Genomic DNA, 26,500 nt, shown 5'->3' with positions numbered 1-26,500 from the left:
TAATATGACCCAAAAAAAAAATCCGCATTGGCCAAAAAGTTCGCGTGCGACAGTCCGGAATGCAAAAGTTTCCCATCGGCTCAATAAAGACGGTAATCCCTATATATACGCCGACGGTGCCCGCATCACGAATAGGTACGTTTTATACGATGTACTCACTGCTATATAAAACCTGAGTGAGAGCCAAAATCTAAATTTAAAGGCCGATCGGAGCCGAAGGCGCCCGAAACCGCCCGCCCGCCTCAGTCCATCGTCAGCTGCCATTCCCGCCAACATCGCGACCGAAAGCGCGTTCCACGTCCTCTCACCATAAAAAAAACGTCCGAAAATCTGTAAAAATAAAAAATAAGACAAATTCCAAATTTGGGAACGCGTTCGTGTAAATTCAAGTGTAACTGGATTTTATATTACCGTGCCAAAGTGACAGTGTGTGGTGGATTATCGAGTTTTCATTCCGTGATTACCGGTAAATATATTCAAAATTTTTAATCTATGATTGCTAAATTTTTAATCTGTGGATTTTAACGCGCGGAAGCTTATGATTGATTGACACGTGTTGGGGGCGCGAGTGTTAAATTTCAAGATGTCCGCCAGCCGCTCCAGAGCTATTCAGTGAATTTAAATCGGAACACTTATATTTAACACTTGCGCAATATTTTTGTTTCAATATCACCGCTCGATTCCTAACCTAACCTCAAAACAATAATTTCTTTGCTAATGTCAATCAAATGTAGTTAACTTTATATTCAACTTTGATTATGTCCATAGATACCAACTAATTTATCTAAGTCTACACATATACAAATCAAATATTGAGTTATTTTAAAAAAGTATGTGTAGGAAACACATTTTTTTGTGTCAAATCTCTTTAAAGAAACTTACAAACGCATGCATATTTAAATTTAACGTTTTTATGCTTGTAGAAATATCGAATAGTATTTTAACAGATAATAAATAATAACTTTTATATATTTTATATCTTCAACGTGAAATTAAGATGCACTTTTTCTAAAATGATATGTCGTTTTCATCTGAATAACTCAGTTTTATCGAAAGACAAGGAAAGTTCTCGACCGAATGACATTTTACATACTACATTTCTGTTACTATAATATTGGTAGTAGATTCCATAACATCTAGTTAAGGAGATTTAGTTTTTTTGGCAAGGATACCATGATTTTGTCGTTTTTACAGATAGGGTGATGACATTTTGGAAGGTTTAGCTTAAACCTAGACTATAAAAAATATTTTCACTATTTACTGATTGTTTATTTTTAAATATTGAATCAAGCTATGATACTTGGTTTTCTGCCATAGTTACAATGCCGTATTAACTGAAAATTAAATAGCTAAATTATATTTAATCTATACTTTTAACAAATACAGATGATTTATATAATTGAATAACGACAGAACATGAATGTGATGTAAGTTACAGATTAAATAAAATATTATAATAAACATGGCGTCTTTATTCCATATTAGAAACAAATATAGAAAAGTGAACAAAGAATAATATTGCAATATATTAAAAACTAGGAGTCAATATTATTTTGATAAAAATTTGAGGTTATGTTTCAAATCCGATTACCAATGTTATTTTAATAATGAAAAGAAATATATACTTCTTTTATTTTTAAAATATATTTATGTTTTAATAGTTCAGATTTATTGTAATTACAACATAATGTGAGAGAATTTAAAAAAGAAATTTGAATTTCTTTTATAAATGAATATACATTTATAACTGTCACAAAACACATGTCGGGACCATAGAGCAGATACATTTTTTTTTCTGAAATAGACAGTGACGTGCGCGTTCGAAGGTCTGTATGCTTTTTTAAACGGAACTGAAGTTCACAAGATTCGGTTGGTTCCTGGCTGTAAGCCAAATTAAAAAACAAACACAATTATAGACAAACCATGTAATGTAGTATTTTACTTATTGTAAGACAATAACATTTTTTTGTCTGAACATGAAAATTTAGATATCAAAAATAGCGGTAGCTTAGTGGTAGAGAATTGAGACTTGAGATCGTAGGTCCAACTCCAGTCTCCATATCTAATATATAAAATTTACATGTCACAACGTTAGTTTCCGTACTCCTCCGAAACGGCTTGACCGTTTTTTACTAAATTTTATATGCGTGTTCAGTAGGTCTGAGAATCGGCTACTATCTATTTTCCATACCCTTAAGTGATAAGGGTTGTTCACCCTTAAAAAGTTTTTTTTAAATTTTTTATGATACAGCATATAAAAATAAATACAACCCTAAATTTTTACCCCTCTACGATCAACCCTTATTTTTTTATTTGTAAATTAAAAACATTATTGTTTTGGCAAATCAACGTTTGCGGGATCAGCTAGTAGTCTTATAAAATTAACATTTGTGAAATAATTACATAGGATTGCCCCTGCTCACTAGTTTCTAGAGGATGGGCAGCAGCGTCTTGTGTACCATAATACCACACTGATCGCCAACCCTTCTGCCAAGCGTGAAGATTAGTATTTTATTATATATATATATATATAAAAAGAGAGAATAAAGAGATATATATAGATATATATATATATATATATATATATGTGTGTGTGTGTGTGTATGTATATGTACTTATGAATAGTAAACATTGCTGTTATAAAAAAGGAATTATGGAACAGACACTCTGATTACGTTTATTTATTTAAATTTACGGGATACAATTTACTAAAATATCATATATCATCCCACTCTAAATAAATCTCTCTTTGTGACTGTCTTTTTTTAACGTTTAAAAACAAAACATTAGACTTCTGTCTCGTCTGATAGTAAGAAATGACGTTTATGATGCTATATACTTGCCTAGGTGAAACCTATTCACTCTTAACTTAAAAGAGTCGTCAGTTATAGTTGGCTATATACTTGCCTAGAAGAAACCTATGCTACATACTTACATACTTACTTACTATGCTACATACTTACATTCTTACTTACTACATACGATGCTAGTACTTGCTACTTACTTGCCTAGAAGAAACCTATTCACTCTTAACACGTTCACTGCGGCTTGAGGTCGATTCAGCCTCATGGTAAACTTTGCACTGGTGCGGCGCGTAAAACTCGTGTTGTCTCTCTAGTGCGGCGGCTGTTTACACTCAACCGTATGAGGTATGACAAAGACAAATATAGCTTTCTTTATGTCTGCGAAGCATTGACTCAATATTGTAAAAAAAATGATTGAAACATGAGGCAGAAAAGGCCTCAACCGCACTACTAGGAAGTTCAGCTTGAGGCTGATTCGACCTCAGCCGCACCAGCTGAAAGTTCTTCAAAATTGGGCCCGCAGTGAACGTGTTAACATTAAGAGTCATCAGTTAGTTGGCTGGAAAGAACGAAGCCAGTAGGATATTCCACTACTGCTGTTCGCGCTGTAAAACTATTAGTAAACCGCTTAGTGCTGGTGGAAGGAATTTCAACCGTGTACGGATGTCGTAAATCCGTTCGTCTTGTCCGATGGAAGAAAGGAGATAGGAGAATTATTTAGTGAAATTCCGACTCACACTCTCCAAAATGCCATCAGTAAAATACCGATAAACTTGCAACTTTTTACCGATGTTTCAAGCTCTGCCCAAAGCTTGACAGGCTAGTGTTCACTATGGTATCGTTACCAATCAACTTCTTGGCTCTTCTGCGTATGGAGTCCAAAGCCGATGACACATATGCCTACAGTATTCCCCACATGCCTTGCTAATTTATATCTATTGATAACTTTTATAAATTACTAACTGATCCCGCAAATGTTGTTATGCAGTAAAAAAATAAAAATTAAAAATTTTGTCAAAAAAAAAAATTAGGGGTGGACCACCCTTAACATTTAGGGGGATGAAAAATAGGTGTTGTGGGATTCTCCACCCTGGCCGATACGCGCGCTAAGATTCACGAAAATCGGTCGAGCCGTTTCGGAGGAGTTCAATCACGCACACTGTGACATTAGAATTTTGTAAAAATCCAATCCTCACTTTACAACCAATCACATGTGTCGTTTGTGTGAGAGCGACGGAAGGTGTGTGCGACTAAAATGAGAATATATATATATATATACACACTGATATATGACTACATGGACTTAAAGCCTTTTTAGTTTAGTGTAAATCCTTAAAATTAAATTATCACCTTATCTATTTTAAAAAGGATAGGTTTAACTTTACTCCTAGCTTGAAGGCTTTAGCAACTGTTTTGTGAGCAACTGTGACGTTATTGCTATACTATAGCAATAATATACTACACAATACTATAGTCAATGTAGAATAAATGAATATATATTCATTCATATATATATATATTCTTTATTTTTTATCAAGTATGTAATGTATCTTATAATAACTATTATTTTTAGTTCGTTTAGTTAGTTTAATTAAATTTTTAGTTCATTAAACACTTGCGAAAAAATCCTATTACAATGTAAATGTTTACACTGTAATAAGCTTGGGATTACATATGTATGTATATATGAGATTTGGTCTATTGTACTGACTCATCACGATATATCTAAAACTATAAGGTTTAGAGACTTGAAACTTGGTAGGAATATCCATTTTATAGAGTAAAAATCAGCTAAGAATGGATTTTATGAAGTTCTACCCAGGAGGTTTAGAGGGCGGCCATTAAGCTTACAAAGTGAGCTGGGTCAAATATATACAATAAAAATAAAATATGCACTCTAGTCCAGAATCAAAGGCGTAGGGGCCTTTTTTGTTTCCCATTTTTGGGGCCTGTTGTTCCACTATCTTTTTTGGGACAGGGACTTTATATTCAAAAATTTTTCAGTAAAGTTTTTTTACTTTTACTTCTTTCTAATTTATTCCTTCTTTCACATTTTCTTTCGTTGTTATTGCTTTTATTATTATACCTTTTAGGCATCGCCTTTCATCCTTTGCCACATTTTTGACAATATTACATTTTTTATGTAATTTTTTTTATATTCCCGTCAATAGGAAGACTTAGTAAATGTTGTGACCTCTATTATTATCTTTATTTCGGACGAAATGAAAGTTATACAACACAACAACAGGCAGATTGACCAAATTGTTTTGACAGCGATGTATTAAACGAACGTCCGTACAAAAAGAGAACTCTAAAAATAAACGTTACATGACGCCCTTGGCCAAGGCGCCTAGAGGTTGGCGATCGACTGTCAACATAGGGTTGCCAGAAATTACTGAATATTACGGATTGAATTCATGTAATAACTAAAATTGTTATGATAAGTTTGATTTCCATTACGCTGTATAAATGAATCAATATTACTTATCGCCTTGCATGACCATCAATGTATGCGGTGGATGCTAATAAAATCTGTGTTTCGATTACGCCTCGGATTTACTACTCAAGGATCATAAAGTAATTATTGAAGTTTTTAATTATTATGACATTCATTGCGCTGTATAAAAGGGTTTACATTTCTAGTCGCCTTGAAAATCAGTCAATGTAAGCGGTCGTAGTTAATAAAATCTGTTTCTCGATTTTTCTTTGGATTTACTACTTATGGATTTGTTCATATCCAAAGTAATAATTGAAGTTTTTAACTATTTTGATTTTCAATGCGCTGTATAAAAGGGTTAACATTTTTTGTCGCCTTGCAGGTCAATCAATGTAAGCGGTCGTAGTTAATAAATTCTATGTCTCGATTTCTCCTCGGATTTACTATTCATGGATCTGTTTATATCCAAAGTAATAATTGAAGTTTTCAATTATTTTGATTTTCATTGCGCAGTTTAAAAGGGTTAACATTTCTAGTCGCCTCGCAAATCAGCCAATGTAAGCCGTCGTAGTTAATAAAATCTATGTCTCGATTCCTCCACGGATTAACTACTCAAGGATCTGTTCATATCCAAAGTAATAATTGAAGTTTTCAATTAATTCGATTTTCATTGCGCTGTATAAAAGGGTTAACATTTTTTGTCGCCTTGCACGTCAATCAATGTATGCGGTGTTAGATAATAAAATCTGTGTCTTAGTTTCTCCTCGGGTTAACTATTTGGGGATCTGTTTATATCTACACTACAATATAACTGAATTCATGTAATAATTGAAATTTTTAATTATTTTGTTTTTTATTGCGCTTTATAAAAGGGTTAATATTTCATGTCGCCTTGCATGCCAATCAATGTATGGGGTACTAGCTAATAAAATCTGTAACCACTCGAGGATCTGTTTAATAAATTAAAATATAACTGAATTCAGACTCATATTATAACTGAAATAATTAATTGCAGTAATTTTGATTTCCATTGCGGTGTATTAAGGCGACGATATTTTGCGCCTTCTTGTACATTATTCAATGTATACGGTGTTTATTTCTACTCCGGTTCAGCATTCAAGGGTTATTTTTTTTTGTTGAGTTTAGTTTATATTGAAGGTAAAACATACTTTCATATCTTCATTTCAAAACAATTCAAGAAAAATAATGTAGCATATTCGAGTGTGATCACCTTATACAGGCTGATTAGAAATAGGTGTAAAAACTTTTGCTGACAAATGAGTTTCGTTCCTTATTTTGATTTACGCTTTTAAAGCTATACCCAAACATCCTGTATAATGTCCCAAATTTTTTTGGAAGAAAATTGGTCACCTTACATCCGTGATACAGTTCGACCACTGACATCACAGTGCGCCTGGCCAAGACTCCCCTGAACAGCTGCCCAACGCACCGTAATGCGTACTAGGCATCTGATCTCTTGCATAACTAAATAAATACCAGCTAACGTAAAGGTGTTGACACACTGAAGTGACCCGGATTATTTAGAGCAGAGTTCCCTAATTTTTTTTTGTAGACCCTTTGCCATGTTTTTCCGTGTTGGGTAGACCCCCTACTTACCTGATATTGATTTCCTGTAAATTTCTAACTGTAGTGATGTTTAGTGTAAAAAACTTAAAGTAAAAACACATGTAAATTTACACATTTATTAATTGAATTTAAATTAAAACTACTCATACAAAATATATACTTCATAGGTACTTTTATAAATGATGTAATATTTTAGTATTATAAGATAGTATGATGTAAGTAAATAGGTACTATCAGTGTATGTGTTGAGATCCACTGTCGTGGACCCCCATTTTCATTTCATGGACCCCCAAATTTTTTTATGCTGTCGTAGATCACTTGCAGGTTGTCATAGACCCCTAGGGGTCGATATAGACCACTTTGGGAATCACTGATTTAGAGCATACATTGTGTTCAACGGATGATAAGGCTGAGCTTTTTTTCTTTATGGCTCCGTCGATTGGAGACCTCTTGTACCTCTTTATTTTGTGGGACAGGGACTTTGTTTTCTTTTAATAATTATTTCATATAATAATTTAATTTTCGCGCTCTTCTGTCATTCCTCTTATGATTTTTCATTCCTTTCTTTCTTCCTACATTTCATCTACCTCTCCCTTTCGTTCGATACCATTCTTTCTTTTCCTCATATAACTATTACAATTTCTTTGTGTTCATTCTATTTCATATTTTTGGTCTATTTAAGATTTTACATTTCCAAAATATTTTTTTTATTTACTTATTTATTTATTAGCCTATACTTTACGCTTATATTTTCAATTAAGATTGGTACCTTATCCGGCTAATTTAAAAAGATATTACGTGTTACTATGACACTGTTACATTCATACCAACTCAATCTGGTTAGGTTAATTCAAACATTTGATGAAACGACAATAACTCAGAATGATATATAACGGACAGATCTCTCTCTCTCTCTCTCTCTATCATCATTAGACGTGACATACACGATCATAACTGGTTTTAATTTACTCTAAACTAATTTTCCGCCAATTAAAGTCAGTCATATCCTCAACAGGCTTTATCCCCTTATCGCCTTTTCAAGCAAGCTCCTCCTTAGGCACAATCTGCACCTGCACAAAACTTGTATAAGACCAGTCTTCTCTTACCCGAGCGTTATATTCACGCATGCCGCATACCGCATTGCCGCTCCAACCGCTCTCAAATCACTACAAACGCTCCAAAAGCGCTTCAGCGCAATGTAGACCTTCACAGCGACCTCAAGCTCCCAAAAGTACAAGATTTCTTTAAAACTTGCTCAGAGTCTTATTTTGAGTCGGCCTTTTTTCACCCAAAGACTCTCATAGCGAGTGCTTCTCGCTACTCCCCCCGTACCTCAGCAAAGACCAAGATACGTCCCAAAGACGTACTCCTCACGCCTATCACAAGGTTCCCGCTGAATACGCACCACACCACACCCGCTGCATACACTTACAACACTGTAAGCGCTAATTACACAGCACCAGTAACAACTTCATCGGCAGCACAGTACATCAGGTCCTTCAAATTAGAACAAAATACTACTCAATACACCACAACACTTGTTCTTGGGGGACGGTGGCCTGCTCCCTAATCTTGAACAGCATGGGCGAACCGAGGTTGGATCCGGATCTATACTTGGCTCGCCTGTGGTCCACGCTGCCGTCTCAACCCATCTATACACAACATCAATACTACACAACAGTTCTACTCGGGTAGAGCGGCGACTACGTGCGAACACCTGGACTGGAATGCGTCTGTCCAGCTTCTGTTTCATTTTTAGTTCATGGACCCTTCCGCTCCGTGAACTCAGTTCTGATGAAGCTGTAAAAGCCTTAGGGCTAACAGCATGAATTTCAACTGAAACCAAGCAGACATACACGATCATTATCAGTTTTAATTTCGTCGCAATAGACGAAGAGTTACGCCGTAGTCTTTTCATTCCATTAGCACCAGCTGCAAGGCACAGAACTCCCCCAAAGATATATATGGGGGATATACCATAATCGCCACCCTTGGTAGGCAGGTTGACTAATGCAGTGTGGTATACCACGGGAGGACGATGCTGTCCATCCCGTGGTAACTTGTTTGTGAGCGGTAATCTAATATATAAAATTCTCGTGTCACGGTGTTCGAACTTGAACTCCTCTGAAACGGTTTGACCGATTTTTACTAAATTTTATATGCGTATTTAGTAGGTCTGAGAATCGGCTACTATCTATTTTTCATACCCCTAAGTGGTAAGGGTTATTCACCCTTAAAATTTTTATTTATTTTTTTGACGAAATTTTTGGTTTTTATTTTTTTATGATACAACATACAAAAATAACCCTAAATAAACCCTAAATTTTCACCCCTCTACGATCAACCCTTATTTTTAATTGAAAATTAAAAATATTTTTGTTATGCAAAACAACGTTTGCGGGATCAGCTAGTAATCCTATATAATTAACGTACAAAGTGTGAACTATATAAGATTGTACTCCTGCTTGAAGTATATATATTGTCATGGTCATTTCAACCCATTGGCGCCATTGCAATGCACTTACCTCTCCCCTAAATATTAAGGGATGGATATGCTATAATTGCAATTTAAATGATTAAGTCAAATAATTAAGCTAATATTATATATAGGATTTAATCCATTAGTCAAGTATGTCGTGAGTCAAACTTCAAATGAAGACAAGCGCCGAATCCATTGACTCTTGGCCGAGAAACGAGATGGTGGAGCCAAAGCGTATGGTCACTAAGATAATATCTGCTTGTGGATAATGATACAGATATAAATATATTTTGTACATGTATATAGTAGTACATATTTCATCATAGTACATATATTATTAGGACCTTGAATAAGTTCTCGCTGTTTTTTGAAAGATGGCGTTGCGGAACTCTGTGCCTGGAATTTCGTACGGTAACAAACCAGCAAAGTAGTGCTATATGTAACCTTAAATTATAGTAGAATAGAGTTTACCACAGTGTCAACTACAGATTTATTTGCCTTTTGTGAAAATGTGTACTTTTGTGCCAAATAAAGTGTTTTTGCGGGGGAATTTTATTGCACTGCTTTATTCAGAAAAAATCTGCAGCAGAAGCACACAGAATTCTCGTTTAGACATATGGTGACAATGCTTTGTACACTTTGTGACAATATATCGTTTACTATATAATATAGATACATATCTCCCTCACGATATCGAAGTCGGCGACCTTTTAAATCAAAGCTTATTCCTAACATAAGCTAGACCGAACTAGATCTTAAAACGTGTAAAGGATATCTAATATATAAAATTCTCGTGTCACGGTGTGCGTGATTGAACTCCTCCGAAACGGTTCAACCGATTTTCGTGAAACAAAAAACATCTATTTTCATCCCCCTGGGGTGGTTCATCCTTATTTTTTAATTTTTTAGACAAAATTTTTTGTTTTTATGATACAGAATACAAAAATACATACAACCCAAAATTTTCATCCCTCTACGATCAACCCTTATTTTTCGTTTTTTAATGTTTTCTAGAAATAACATATATGGCAAAATAACGTTTGTGGGATCAACGACGAAGACATATATATATATATATATATATATATATATATATATATATATATATATATATATATATATATATCTTCGTCGTCGTTATAGCCTTAAGCCTCCTCCAAAGATATAGGTTTTGTTCCATTGTTCATCTGTAGTTATATATGTATATGTATATATATATGTGTATATATATGTATATATATATATATATATATATATAATTGGCGGTTGTAGTATAGCATTATAGTATGCAGAGGACGCTACTGCTCATCCCGGAAATTTGTTTGTTGTTAACTTGACTAAAACTTGTATAAGAGCAGTGGCAATCCTATATAATTGATGTACAAAGTGTAAATTATATAAGGATATATCCCGGAAATCAAACCGGTGACCTACGATAGTAATTCCCACTCCTCTACCGCTGGGATACCATTTCTCTTTTAAAAATGTACAATTATTTTTTGTAAATATAATAGTTTTAATCAACATTAATAAGTTTAATTATAAATGTTATTAAAAAAACCTCTACGTTAATTTATTTATTTCACAAATCGATATTAAAATCGATTTAAAACAAGATCGCGTCGATTTTTCTAGACGCTGTCATGTCGAGCTCTGGAGTCAATACACGGTCTGTGCTATTCTTAGAGACCATTGCACTGATACAAGCGACCGATTTAGATTTAAAAATCATTCTGTCGGCCGGCCGGGATGATGTATCGATGATTTCGTAATGTTTTGATATAACGTAATCTTCGTTTCGATTTTTAGAACTGGCTCTATTGGGACTTATAATACCGGCAGCTTTTAACGTCATTATCTGTGAAAAAAAAATGCGTCTGACATTAACGGAGAGGTTTGAAAGAACTGTGATTGAATAACTGGCGATAATATCTCCAACTCCTGGTGACCCGAAACTGTGTAGGTTTTTTTTTTTTAATTTATATATTTGAACATTTCCTTTATAACACGTGTCATGGCAAACTAAATATGTTCTATGCATTCTCTGAACGTCAACCCAATTTCCCGTCAACCAAATTACCTACTTAATTCTAGGATACAGAGTATATATATATATATATATATATATATATATATATATATATATATATATATATATATATATATACATATATATATATATATATATGTATATTATTACCATACTCTTCTTCCATACTTCACAATCTTTATCATTCTATTCTTCATTCAATAATTCAGTCTATTTTTCTCTTCCGCCTTTTTCTTTCATCCATCCTCAATTACTGCAGTTAAGTTTGTTTATACAATTTATATGCATATATTACTACTTTTTAAACATATGACTGTTTCCCGTCTTTTTAATTTTATCCTGAAGTTTATTTCAAAGCAGACCGCTTTAGGAAAATGAGGATTTTGAACAAATCAAAATGTAATTTTTCCTCATCATTATTTATTAATTTATTTACTTTATTTTACAGAAAGCTTACAGACTAATAACAAATTTTAAGATACAACAATTGTTTGTGACAATTCCTAATTACAAGCTTCCACTTATATGGTATCATTAGCGTTTATATTGATTTATGTTAAACATAAAAAAATAGAGAAAAAAACTCAACAAAAAGAATGAACCATGCCAAGCCGTGCCAAAATATTCCTCACGTAGGGTATTTCTAATTTGACGTGCACTGGTGTTATATATTATTCAACTATAGGACGCCAACTTCCAATTGCAATTTTTAATAGGATCGGTTAAAAGCTTTCAACCGGCGGTTTCCGATGACCTTGAAAATGTAGTCTGTTCACTTATATGTGGACGTCTTGCGCTGCATGTAAGTTTGTGGTGCCCTTTTACTGCTTTTTTTTTGGTTTCGGGGGGGGGGGGATCTTCCGGACTTTCAAGATGTCCCGCCTCTGGGGGAAGGACAGGGGTATGTGGGATTCCTACCCACTAAAACCTCCCCCGGTGATCGCCCTCTGCGCTATACGGGGGACTGCGGTATCTTCCGGTCAGGGATCACCACGCGGTCTTCCCTCGCGCCGTGCTATTTCGATAGCCCGTCCCGGGGTATGCGTGTATGGCTCACGCTACCCCCGAAACCCTCGTGGTGCTATCACGATGGTTCGAGAGCACGTCGAAACCATCGTCCGCCTCAGAGTCGCCGAAGCTAATGGGAGTTTAGGGCCCCCACCCTAAACTCCCGCGACTCGCAATGCCCCGTTTACGGCAGGGGAGCACCATTCGCCGGAGGGCCGTCGCAAGGCGCGTCTCTGCGCTGACGGCGTCGTCTCCGTGCGAGATCTGTCCTCTGCCGATCCCGTTCGGCCGCCTCCTTCTGGACCATGACGGTCTCACAGAAAGACGCCATTGGGAATTAAACTCCAAATTTAAAAAACATGGCAGTAAATATGAATATCTTTTACTGACTTTGATATTATGTACTGAAGGAGTTAAACAAGCGGTCAAATGTATTTAAGAAAGTTTTAAAACAATTTTAGCAATTCGAAATTCAAATTACGAATATAATAGATTTAGAATAGTCATGTGCCCGATCTGCTTTTGGGCTGATACAGACCGCGTCAGCTGCTCGAATACGTCATCGGGTAAGGGCTGTGACACACTAGCATCGATGCAGTATATTCATTTGTGACGTTCAAAAATCTAGTAAGAAAAGGACCAATATTTAGCCACTTCCGCACATGCAGTGGTAGTCGTGCAACAAAGTGCACCGCCCGCCAGATAAATGCGCATGCGGCAAACAATGCGATTTCGACAACTGCCACCGTTAAATCACTCAACACGTGTTTCACCCCTCCACGGGGCATCTTCAGGAGTTATGTTACACCGATTAGTGCCAAACACAGAGAAGCAGTCTAAATATTGGTCCTTTTCTTACTCAGGATGGACTTCCGCAAAATAACGCCTGATTCCATTATATGTCAAAAAATCTGTTTACTCATACAGCTTGTATATACAGTACATGTTACATATCTCAAATGAAGTCCACGCTCGTATTAAGTTTATTGCAGTTATCAAATTCCGTCATTATTTCAGTTTTACTACGTCCATTTATAGACATAGGCCTTCACCACAGGTTTTAGAAAGAAAGAATGGAAGCAGCCTGTTTTCTTCCAACGAACTTGATAAAGCTATATGTACAATGGTGCAATCTTACGCTGTTATGCAGATCCATGGTGTTCTTTTATATGGCCACCATGTTTGGACGCCTCTCAACATTATCCTATCTTACATAGGGACAGTTTTAGCTAAATTACTTTACAAATTCTTAATTTTTTGTTCACATATCTTTAACTTTTTTTTCTTTTTTCTCTCTCATTTCTATTCTTTCCTTCACCTTTAACACATCATCTCTTTTTCTCACCATTCTTTCTGGACTGCTACTTTACGGCCTTGACGGCCTTCTGTCTGTGGGCGGCATATTGTCTCTTCAATTTGCCAATTCGTTGGGCAAAGTCGGTTACCTTCCTTCATCTATATATCTCTTCATTCCTGATATGATGTCGTAGTGGAATCTTCAGTAAAGCCATATCTCGGGTCTTGTAGACTGTAAGATCGTTATCCAAACTATTTACCTGAATCGTATTTTTGTTTGGGAAAATTTGTCATTTTTGCCTAAACTTTCAAGACACTAATATCGCTTCAACGTTGCCAGTGGTATTTGTAATGTCAATTCGGACTGGCCGTAAATGGCGCGTGCCATAATCCTCTTTTCTAGAAAGCAAAGTTCCAGAGCTCTCTCGGAAACCTAGGCTTTATATATTTTAGATAAATCTTTACTTGTGTATTTAATGCATGTATAGTTTTATAGTTTTCAGTGGCCAGTGTGAACAAACTCTTACAATCTATTTGGCAGCCGTTTTTTTCCGTGTAAACTTCATAATTGCGAAGTTGCGTAATAGAACTAATAATTTTTCACTAGGGTGACCATATTCTTCTATAACAAATATAGTATTATAAGCCGATTGATGGCCACTGCAAGGGATATCTTCCAAAGATTGCTATTATGACCGACCCGGCGTTGCCTGCATTTAATAACTATCCGCGACCTTTACTATATCTACTATATATGTTCTTTTCATCGTCGTCATTTCAACCTATAGACATCTACTGCAAGGTTTAGACCTCCGTCAAAGATATCTATAAGGGGACTCGCAGATTGCTATTATGATACAGCAGAGTTCCCCAAACTTTTTTGTGTCGTAGACCCCTTGCCATGTTTTTCCGTGTTGGTTAGATCCCCTACTTAACTGATATTGATTTCCTGTATATTTCTAACTGTAGTGAAGTTTAGTGTTAAAAACTTAAAGTAAAAACACATGTTGATTTGTACAGTTACTAATTGAATTTAAATTAAAACTACTCAAAATAAAATTTTGTATCTGTTATGTAAAATATACTTAACATTGAATAAACATAAAATAAAATAACATAAGCAAAAAATTTTTTACTCATAGGTACTTTTATAAATAATGTAAATGTTACGATATTATAAGATACGTGTAGTATGATGTAAGTAAATAGGTACTATCAGTGTATGCGTTGATGTCCACTATCGTGGACCCCCTATTTTCATTTCATGGACCCTCAATTTTTTTTCGCTGACGTAGACCTCTTGCAGGTTGTCATAGACCCATAGGGGTCGATATAGACCACTTTGGGAATCACTGTGATACAGGGTGTTACCGCAGTACCGTAGCAGTATTTTTTTGTAACATTAAAATAAACCGCCTTTTACTAAATTCATATAAATATATATATAGTACTTAAAAAGCTTACATTTTAATTTTTTTATACGTATGTCTGTTTATTCCGGCTAATCTCTGAAATGGCTGGACTGATTTTGACGTGACTTGCACTGGAGGTAGCTAATGTAATAAGGTGTTACTTAGGGTTCTATTTTAAAAAAAATTGTTAGAATATAATAACGTATTTGTTAATTCCACGCGGACGAAATCGCGGGTACAGCCAGTTGTATATATAGATAAAAAGAATTTGTAAATTAAGACAAGAGTAGAATAGAAAATGAATAATGTAAATAAGATAGAAAATTATGAAATTAATATAAATAAAGTAACATTTAGTAATAAACAATCTATAAAAAATGACAAGAAATTAATGTTAATACGCATGGATCATATAGAGAAAAGATAATAAAGATATGAGAGTGAGAAGGTTGTAAAAGGTCGCAAATAAAAATGGCGAAAAAATGTAAACTGATATAAAAGCAATTAGAGGTACAGGTTCTGAGGTGATAGAAAAAAAATTTCGATCAGCTTCACTTGATTTATTCAAAGCGCTTCCAATGTTCTGACACCTCAAACACGGTGATGACTGCTGACTTTAAAAAAAAAACGGTTTTATTATTTTTAAATCAGTTATTTCTTTCAGCATATACAGTACTCGGCGATAAATATTGCACATCGAACTTTGGAAAGAGACAATCGGCTAATTTCGGCTTAGTAGAGCACTATCTCTGTCGCACGAAATACAACGACTGACAAAACGGCATGTAAGTAGCGTGGGACAGAGATAGCGTTAAATTATAGACTGTACATAGGTATAATATATTTGTTACATAGTTGATATATAATAAGAAATATTAAGAAAATTGAAACAGTTCAACCGCACTTTTTAAGGCGAGTAAAAGAGACAGATGATTATAGTGGGACAATAATTTAAAATAAATTTAAAGATGCATTTACATGCGGTTACTTTTATAAGGTCTGAAGTTAACAAGTTATGTTTCTTTTATTATCGACTTATCGGTTAAAGAAAAATGGCGTCCATATAACTTAGGTATCGTGGTATACCATAATCACCATGCAGGCAGGTGGATTGGCAATCCTATGGTACGCAGAGGACGTCGCTGGCCATCATTTAAAAACTTTTTTGTGTAAACAGTGGCAGATTTAATTAATTCTCAGTGTGAATTATATAAGCGAACCTACTATCTTTCTTCTCGCTTATTTAGGTTTAAATTTCTATATTTTCAAAACAGTCTAATACGTCAAATAAAGAGTTGAATTGAAATTAGTCCAAGATGAAGTTAATTCGTAAACAATGGCACTAAATATTGAGAAAAAACATACGATTCGTGCAAAATTGTAAACACATCCTTACCACGATACGACATTTCCTGATATCCCTTACAAACTTTATGTATTATAAGGGAGAGAATCACGCAGTATTGAGTCACGTCCACAGCGAAATTAATAAAACAGTCTAACGACATGAAATGCATTCCGGGTGCAGTTAATTTTATGCCGTTATATACGACTGTCTCAAGTTGGCGCCACTGTTGTACTCATATAACCAATATATTTCGGGAAAATTTTTATTTCACTTTAAATATATATTTTTTGTTTAGTTTAGTGCATAGTTTAATTTTATTAAATTGTCTGGTCCGTTTTGAATTTTTTTTGTAACTGCAAATAAACTAGACAATGTCATTTAATTAGAATACCCGCATGAAATCATAGCGCCGGGCAATTGACTATCAACGCCATCTATCGGTGGCGTTTTAAAAGTAATAAACGTGTACCTATGTTTTCAATCATTCATTCATCTGTGTCATGGAGACCGGTTTTGCACTGCCCACTTCTAGTAACTTCCAAAAACCTTGATTATGTCGTTGATCCTCGTGAGGGGCTTACATAAGCTGTCAATCAGTTCTTGGTTACCACCCGAGAGCCTTTCTGCCCCAATAGCCGTTGGCTGGACAAGCGATGTCCCACGTCCATTGCCATATCATACTAATATTTCTTAGAGCTACGCCGGTGAATTTGGGTCTATTGTTGATATTCTCATTTCTTATTCAATCACCTCCCATTGCTCCGGTGAACTTTAGTCTTTACATAAGGCTTTTTATTCTATTGAAAGCATTTAGTTATAATTAGAGATATCGAACAGATTCAGGCATTACTTTGCGGAAGTCCATTCTAAGTAAGAAAGGGGCTAATATATAGCTACTTACGCTATGCAGCAGTAGTAGTGCTATTGCACTATAAATCCGCATGCTGTAAACAATGCGAATTACAAAACTACCACTGTTAATTGACTCAACACGTGTTTCCCCTCTCCACGGAGAATCCTCAAGAGTAACATTACATCGACCAGTACCAAACACTCGTTGTTTATTTATCAGCGGGCTGGCGGGCGGTGTAGTTTATTGCACGACTACTGCTGCATAGCAGAAGTAGCTATATATTAGTCCCTTTCTTAAATAATTAAACATGAAAATTATTTTTTTAATAACATCCGACAATAGCATGAAACGTGGTCACTCTACTGCTAGTTGGCACGCTTGGAGCAAAGCCAAGGAAACTTGCATGGCCCGAACTGTAATTTTTTGCTAGACTTGTGGCAGTCTGGCTGGCGGCCATCTTGCTGCCGATTTGGGAGGTCGTTGACTAGGGGGGGGTGGTGGGGTGAGGTTTGGTTAATTGAAATAGCTTTAAAGGCGTAATTGGAGCCGAGTTGCAGGGGCGTGTGGTTGCGTGGCAATCGCCCGTTAACTTTCAAATAAAAAAAATTAGTTCGCTTATAAGACTATCTATACAGGGTGATTGGTTATAGGTGTGAAGTATTTAAAAAAGTGAATAAATAGAATGTACATATATAGCAAGAAAAAGCATTTTCCAAATTCGGATTACTAATAATTATTTATTATCCTCTCTCTTCAGTCCTGGTACTGTCGAAGATATTGCTCAATCGCATTCCAATAGAGAAATAAATCAATGTGACGTATTTTAGAGTGATCATTTTATATAAAATGATTGGAAATAGGTGTATAAATTTTGAAGCATTTTGCTGACGAATGATCTTTCACATTTATTAGGAACGGAAAGTAATGTCGCTTACTTAAGTTGAATTCACACGACTACATTTTTAACAAGATACTATTTCTTATCAACAATATATTTACCTTCATTATATACAACCTTTTGCCATCTCGTTTATAAATCAATGCTGGAGCGGTCAATCAATCGGTTTTTTTTGTAAAATATGTCGATAAAAACGACATTACTTTCCGGTTCCCCTGATATAACCAAACACTTTGTATAATTATAAATAAATCAGTACATATATTGTCAACAATAAAAAGTATGTCTGTCACAAATATTGAAATATTCTAATGCAGAGAAACCCTATGAAAATTGCGAGGAAAATTGTAAAAATAACGCTTTTCTTTTTACATGCGTATGCGGCAAACAATGCGAATTACACAACTGCCACCGTTAAACTACTTAACACGTGTTTTACCCCTCCACGGGGCATCTTCAGGAGTTATGTTATACCGATTAGTGCCAAACACAGAGACTTTGTGCATTTATCAGCGGACTGGCGAGCGGTGCACTTTGTTGCACGACTACCGCTGCATGTGCGGAAGTAGCTAAATATTGGTCCTTTTCTTACTTAGGATGGACTTCCGCAAGGTAACGCTTGATTCCATTAAATGACAACATCATCATAAAGTCATTCGTAAGATATCCACAATTGTCCACAAGTCTTCCCCATATATTGGGAAATACTAAAAACAAAATCAAGCTTGTAGAAGACAGGTAGTTGAGTAAAAGTTTGACGAACGTAAAAGAAACACTGTATTCAGTATTGCTAGTCGATTGTTGCTAATCCATTCGATTCTTGATTCTCTTCTGGCTTGTTACTACGCTTCTTTGTTCTTTTCTTCTTTTGTTTTCTATGGCTTCTTTATTTTGCCGCTATATCTGTACAATTCGTGGCTGAGTGAACATACACAGGTCTGCGTGTGGTAAGTACTGTGCGAGTGAGACAGCGCTAGGGATTATTTCTGACGTACTTTTGGATGATTGTGTGATCTCTATAAGCTAAGCAAACTCAGTTGTTTCTTCTTGCGTTACATTAGTAACTTATTTTTAAAACAAGAACAATCAAGGTCGAGTAATATAAAAATTACGTATCCATGTTTTAGTGTTAGTTGTATAACAGCTGTAAAACGGTTTGAGTGCGAAATTACTATGATTTATCACCGCCTGGATGCTGCGAATGACAAAATGTCCTCGCTTTGACATGTTTACGATGCCTAATATTGTCTGCTCCAAGCACACACGTCTTATTAATTTGATTTTATTATTATTATACCATATAATTATGTCTTCAGAGACTGCGACCCGACTTGAAATATATAATAATAGTCGTTATTATACAAAAAACATACAAGACTGACTAGCTGACGAGACGATATAGATATTTCGATGGATATAAATATTTTAGTCGGTTAAATTACTTAAATATTTTGCGTTTATGAGAACGCACCCAAAACTCATTTGAGAACGCATCTATTTATCTACTCTCTCTTTTGACTCTGTGTATCTCCCTCTGACGCGCTGTAGTATCGACGAGACGTGTCGCTTCGATCACGGCTGCAACAAAAAAATTATTGTAACTCAGATTTAGATTGTTTAACCGTTTATATCACCCGGAAAGTGTTTTCCTTTTCACCAACCATCATTCAGAAATATTAACAAAGTTTACGTCTTCTTCTTCACTAAAGCCCTCCCCTGGACTATTGGATTCTATGATGTAGAATGGAACTGCTCTGATATGATTTACTTCAAGAGTCTTCCGACGATCCTAACCAAGTAGTCCACAAGACTCCAATGCATTAAAAAGTCTGATCCAAACAAACCTGTAATATCAAGAGATAATGATAGAAAATGTAAGAATAAAATGAAGATTAGAAATAAAATTGTACCTAGCCACTTAAGAGTAAAAAAGATAAGGAAAGGAAGGCGATGAAAGCAAGAAGGAATGAAAGAACAAATAAAATTGCAAGATATTGTGAAGGATTAAAGGAAAGAATAAAAGAAATTGAGAAGAATGAAAGTGGGTGTACAATAAAGATAAAGCCCTGAAAAAATTATTTGTAAATAAAGTTCCTGTCTAAAAAAACAAAAAAAAAACAAGTAAACCATCTACTTTATCGTGGACGTCCTACACTACACTTGCCGATCTCCTGGACTATTTCAGACAGTTTCTTTCATCTATAGAACTCCTTATTACTGACTCAATCTTATTTTTTTAAATTTCGAGCATGTCTTCCTCCAAAGGTCGTTTAGCAACTGTGAGTTTGCTGATGAAGTTAGAAGTGAGAGATGATGTATCTGCCATAAGCCATCACCAGTAACACACGTTGTTCGTAGATCCTTCATCTTAAAACACAAAATGATATAACACGGCCATACGTCGTTTCGTATATAGTTTCCCGAACGCTGTCAATCCGAGTTGGAACCTAGTTACAAAATGGTACATCAAAATACTAAATATCTTTAGATGTAATTATCTTTACTGGTCAATCGCAAGAAAAATGCGTCTGTTTCGAATTTTTGTCGTTTCCTGGCGACAGTCCAGAATTATTTATTTAACAGTAGCGCCTTCCAAAATATCATTTGGTGCAGCAATGTGCAAGAGCTTCAAGGCTGTGGACGGGTTATTTAGGTCATATGTACTGAATATTGTGGGCACATGTCAGTTCTTCCATCAACTTAAATTCATATAGCAAATCAACGGAGAAACATAATACCTTGGTATTTCTTGATATTTTTTTTAAAAAGGCCTCCGTTGTTGAGATCCTCTCCTAGTCCCTTATTTGATTTTGGGACACGGCGTTTACATTTTCCTTTTTTTAATAATTGTTTTCAAATACTTTTTAATTTATTTCCTCTCCGGAAAATTTTGGGAAAATAAAAAATATAGATGACATGATATCGATGACATGCAATTCATAATAATATCCATAATAAGTCCATCATGATGATGGCATATTGCATATCTAGACCAGTGTTTCCCAGCGCTTGGCCCACGCCCACAGAGGGGCAATTTGATTGTTAAGGGGATAATTCGAAAGCGGATTCGTTTCGCTTTAATATGAAAATTACATAATTTACACAGGAGAGCGTAAGAATTTCAGGCAAAGGAAAATACTGAATAGGACTATATTGAATTTTAAAAAAAACGTATAACTTCGCATCGGGTTTCTTGAGCTAAAATAGCTAATTATGTTTACATAATTATTTCAATGTTGTGTAGCAAGATGGCTTCTTTCTTAAGCGGATAAATCATGCTGAGTAGTTAGATAATGGAATTGCACAGGTGTAGATTTTATACTTAAAGAACAGACTTTTTTTTATAAATGCTTAAAAAAAACATACACTTTACATATTTTTATTTCTCTTTCTTGACATTCATTTTTTTCGAATTGAAAGGTTAACTACCAAAAAAATTAAAAAAAAAAAAAACAAATACAATTTACCGTTTATCTATACAATTAAATAAAATTGGAGTATCTGCTTATAATATTATATAAGATTTTTGTTTATACCATTTTTTTAATTTTATCTGTATGTTTATTTCGGTCAAACTCCGAAATGTCTGGACCGATTTTGACGGGATTTATACTGGCAGATACCTCATGTAATAAGTAATAACCTTGCCCACTTTTATTTTTGAACATTTCTTTAACGAAAAAAAAGAAACTGAATAATTTTTTTTGTTAAATTCCACGCGAACAAAGTCACAGGCACATCTAGTTAAATCAATGAAGCACAACGAGTAATAGATATACCAATAATAATTATTTGATTACTTTATTTCTATCAGTGTGAGAAGTAGCGTCATCTTGTTGAAATCATGTGTGAATATCAGTATGTTTTCTCATTATTTGTATACGGGACTTATATTGGTAGGTAGCTGATGTAATAAGGAGTAACTTAGGTTACTATTATTTTAGAAAAAAATGTTGTAATATTATAATGTAATGACATATAAAATTCAGTGCGAGACAGTCGAAGGACGGCTAGTAGGTTTATAAATTTAAGTTTCTTAGTAATCATCAGTCATAATCTAATATATAAAATTCTCGTGTCACGGTGTTCGAACTTGAACTCTTCCGAAACGGCTCAACCGATTTTTACCAAATTTTATATTCGTATTCAGCAGGTCTGAGAATCGGCTACTATCTATTTTCCATATCCCTAAGTGATAAGGGTTGTTCACCCTTAAAAAATTTATTAATTATACAGCATACAAAAATACATACAACCCTAAATTTTTACCCTTCTACGATAAACCGTTATTTTTAATTTGTTAATTAATTTTTTTTTGCAAAACAACGTTTGCGGGATCAGCTAGTAATTAATAATTTAGTAGTAAGTGCATTATTATTATTAGTATTATGTTGTAATAATTTAGGTTTTTTTTATGGCTCCCGCTATTAGGAGCCTCTCGTACCCCTATCTAGTTTGGGACAGGGACTTTATTTACACATAATTTTTTCAGAGTTTTATCTTTATTCGACACTCACTTTCATAATCTTAATTTCTTTTATTCTATCCTTTTATCCTTCACAATATCTTGCAATTTTTGTTCTTTCATTCATTCTTGCTTTCATCGTCTTCCTTTCCTCATCTTTTTAATCTTAGGTGGCTAGGTACATTTATTTTCCAATCTCTATCTTTATTTTTTGATATCACAGATTTGTTTTGATTTGAACTTTTTAATACATTGCTAGACTTGTCTTATATTCTATTATTATTTGATAAGTTCGTTTACATGTGCATTTATTTCATAAATTTAGGTTAAGCTACTTTGTAAAAAAAATATTTGTAAACGTCGCATTGTAATAGATAAATAGAAATCGTTTACGTAAAGCAAAAATAGGCAAATCACCTTTCGACACTAATATTCAATGTTTCATTAAGTTTTATTTTATTATATAAATCCACTACACAAACACTATTATTAATAAATAAATAGCAGACTATATTTTAAAAGTAGCATTAAGAAATAGCTGTTATTTACGCTATATTTTTTTACAATAATATAACTTCACGATAATAGTACTAATAAAAGCTATAAAAATAAAATATATTACAGAAATACACTAAAATATCTACCTGACCTGATACACAAACGCCGATTCGCACGTAATAAAAGGCCGCCATCTGCAATCTGTCAGGCGGCCATCTTGTCGACTAAACTTCCTTTCGTTGAATCGTAAATAGAAGTCTGTTTTTCGTAAACACTTCAAATATATGCTCTTAATCGAGAGATTGAGACTTGTTCAATTATATTTCAAGTATATGAAACACAATTTTCAAATTGTGGTATGAAAACCGCTCACTTGTTGTCACTTTTTGACCCTCAAAAGAAATAGGTATAAAAGATTTGAAAAGCTAAATATTTAACTAATTTGCTGTCTATTCTTGTATATCTATGTTATACCCTGTTAAAAATCAATTGTTTTTTTATAAATAAAACATGAAGTAATGAAAATGTAATAAAAAAGTTTAAAAAATATATATATTAGTTCATATTAAAACAAATTATTTACTATCTCTCCCTGTAGACTTTATTCTGCCAGAAGTTTAATAATAAGAAAGAGAATAATCAGATTGTATGTACTGAGGAGATATATAAAATATGTTCAAAAAAGATATACTTCGTTAAAAAGTCCTTGTCCTGTATGTCTCTTTTCGTTTATGATTCTCATCAATCATGATTTGTTCTTTTGTTCTTTTGGAGAAATCCCGTGCATATTCTTCTGCGTGGTTCTTTGAGTAACTGTGAGCTTGGCTAAAAGTGAGGGTAAGGTGAACTTAGAGATATTGGAAAAGAAGATAACTATCATTTCTTTTTGTTGCAGCGATGCCGATAAGGGCGTGACACACCGGGTTGACGCGTCTCAATCCGCGCGATGTCGCAGCCGCCGGCGGGTAGAGGGCGCGCGCGCGTCCCCTCGCCCTCCTCCCTTCACTACCGACCTCCCTCCCCTTGGGCACCTAGCCCACCACCCTTGATCTCCGGACCACGGCACTCCGCCGCACTGATGTCACCTCCTCCCGTACAACCGTCTCCTAAACCCTTCCGACCCCTCAATTCGCCCCACTTCCGAGCCCACTCACCGTCTCCAAGTTCCCACTTCTCAATCTCCCCGTACCCAATGTCCCCCACTTTGGGACAAAGTCCGGAGTATTACTACTCATCGCCGTACGAACCGATCCGCGAATACGATTACGCGGGATCCTCTCACGAGCCACCTCAGCCGCCGCGGCCGATGATATACGAGGAGGAAGAGGACAGAGGTCCCTCGACGGCGGAGATCATCGCCAACCAGTCGCAGGAGGGCTACGTGGACGAAAAGCTCGCCGAGTATCAAGCCACCATTCAACTCCTACAAGGTAAGTTTGGATGTGTTGCGTTCATTAGAACGCACCCAAATTTATTATCTGTGAACGCATCTGTTTTTGGCATGCCCCTTCCTACACTCGGTACATCTCGCCCTCTCTCTGACGCGCCGCGCTACCGAGCAGAGGTGTCGCTTCAACCGCTGTTCAACGAAGGAAATACTTGTAACTCAGATTGAGATTTATTGTTCTGTGATATTATAAGTTTAACTATTCGGCGTTTTTCTTTACATCGAATTATCTATTACGGGACGAGGGGCCCGTACTAACGAACAACCCTCAGATGCTTGGCACAACACAGCTTGTCTTTTCTCGTCAAATAATAAATAAAAACAAGTAATAATTAAAAAATAAACATATTAGAATTAGAAACATTAAAGATAACATCATATATATATCCTTACTAGCTTTTCTTGTTTTACTTTCTGTGGCCTGTACCTTTTGTGGGTCATACTATGACAAAAATTTCTGACCAAGTTTTGCACCAATATTGGTTGCAGGTGTCAAAGTCTTAACTGACGAATATATTTCTTACTCGCTGTCAGTTCATGTATGGTATTATCCAAAATCAGTAGTTTAATAAAAAACGTATGCGTTTTGAAAATTCATAGTTATAAACATTAAATTTAATTTTTGTCTAACGCCAGTCCATCTTAATTATTTTAGATAGATTAGACTTAAATCCAAACAGACTTTAATATCGCCAGCGACCTAGAGGAGGCATCTTGATGAACCTAGTGGGTGGCCCAGTACGATGCTACCCCCACAGAAGTAGTACGTGAAAAGTAGTCCCGACCTATTCGAAGCATGTCTTGCACGGAGGACTATTCGTAACACGTAAAGCAAATTAATTTTTATAAGTTAAGAACGAGCAGTGGTAGCTTAACTGTAGTAGAATGTGACTACAGCCAGATGTTATTAGCCATTTTTTTACATACATTAATTGGAAATAGGTATAATAGGTGATATCTAATAGATTCAGGCTTTACTTTGCGGAAGTTCATCCTAAGTGAGAAAGGGACTAATATATCACTACTTCCGCTATGTAGCAGTAGTCGTGCAATGAAGTGCACCGCCCGCCAGCCCGCTGATAAATGCGAATTACACATGAAATTTGATTGCAACACGTGTTGAGTGAATTAACGGTGGTAGTTGTGTTTCGCATTGTTTGCCGCACGCGCATTTATCAACGGGCATGACGGGCGGTGTACATCATTGCACGACTACTGCTGATTAGCGGAAGTAGCTATATATTAGTCCCTTTGTTACATTATAGGTAATGACATACGGATTCGAGATGTGGTCACTTACGATGGGTCTCATTCGAAGGCCTTAGGTCATCTAGAGACCAATTGTGTGGGCTATGCTCGGAGTTTCGCTGCGAGGTCAAATCACAAATAAAGAGAACCTCAGAAGAACCAAGAATATCGACGTAGCTTGAAAAATTGCTCGGCTGTGGCAGCGGGCGGGGAATATAGCTCGTGCAATCGATGACTGTTGGGGCTGATGGGTTATCGACTGGTGACCACGAGTCGGTAGAGGTGGCGTGGGTAAGCCCCCACTAGGTTATCTGATAAGCTGGATGCGGGTAGCGCTGGAACGGTCACTTGTGGGAGAGCTATGCACCAGCAGTGGGCGTCCATCAAATGAAAAAAAAAGAAGAAGGTGTAAAAGATAAAAAGCTTAAAAATAAACCATACATTGTCATGTAATAACATTACTTGAATTTCTACACAGTATTCCATCCGTAATTAGTTCAAACGCAATAAACTTTGTTAGTTTGATTTCTAAACGAATAAAATCGGACACCAAACGGAAATAACGTTGCAATGTACTACAAAAATAATCATTGGTTCACTAAACGTAAACCAATAATAAAATGTTTAAACTGTACTGAATTGCGAATGTTTTCGCATCGTTTCAATATAA

At 35.4% G+C, this 26,500-nt stretch overlaps 1 protein-coding gene across 1 annotated transcript in view; it reads left to right on the top strand.

Annotated features, from left to right (window-relative positions):
* Positions 1–265: 265 nt before the first annotated feature.
* Positions 266–26,500, top strand: part of Msp300 (Muscle-specific protein 300 kDa) — a 264,397-nt gene continuing 238,162 nt past the window's right edge. The window contains exons 1-2 of the mRNA XM_068776243.1: positions 266–466; positions 24,031–24,565. Of these exons, the coding sequence (XP_068632344.1) occupies positions 24,082–24,565 (484 nt within the window). The 5' untranslated portion in view covers positions 266–466; positions 24,031–24,081. The remainder of the gene's footprint in view (positions 467–24,030; positions 24,566–26,500) is intronic.

Source organism: Battus philenor, unplaced genomic scaffold, assembly GCF_028537555.1.
Source record: "Battus philenor isolate CCGP_79_NKW_IND1 unplaced genomic scaffold, ilBatPhil1.0.hap1 SCAF_12, whole genome shotgun sequence".
NCBI lineage: Eukaryota > Metazoa > Arthropoda > Insecta > Lepidoptera > Papilionidae > Battus > Battus philenor.
The sequence above is the reverse complement of the archived record's forward strand: the minus strand, read 5'-3'. Positions and strand labels throughout refer to the sequence as shown.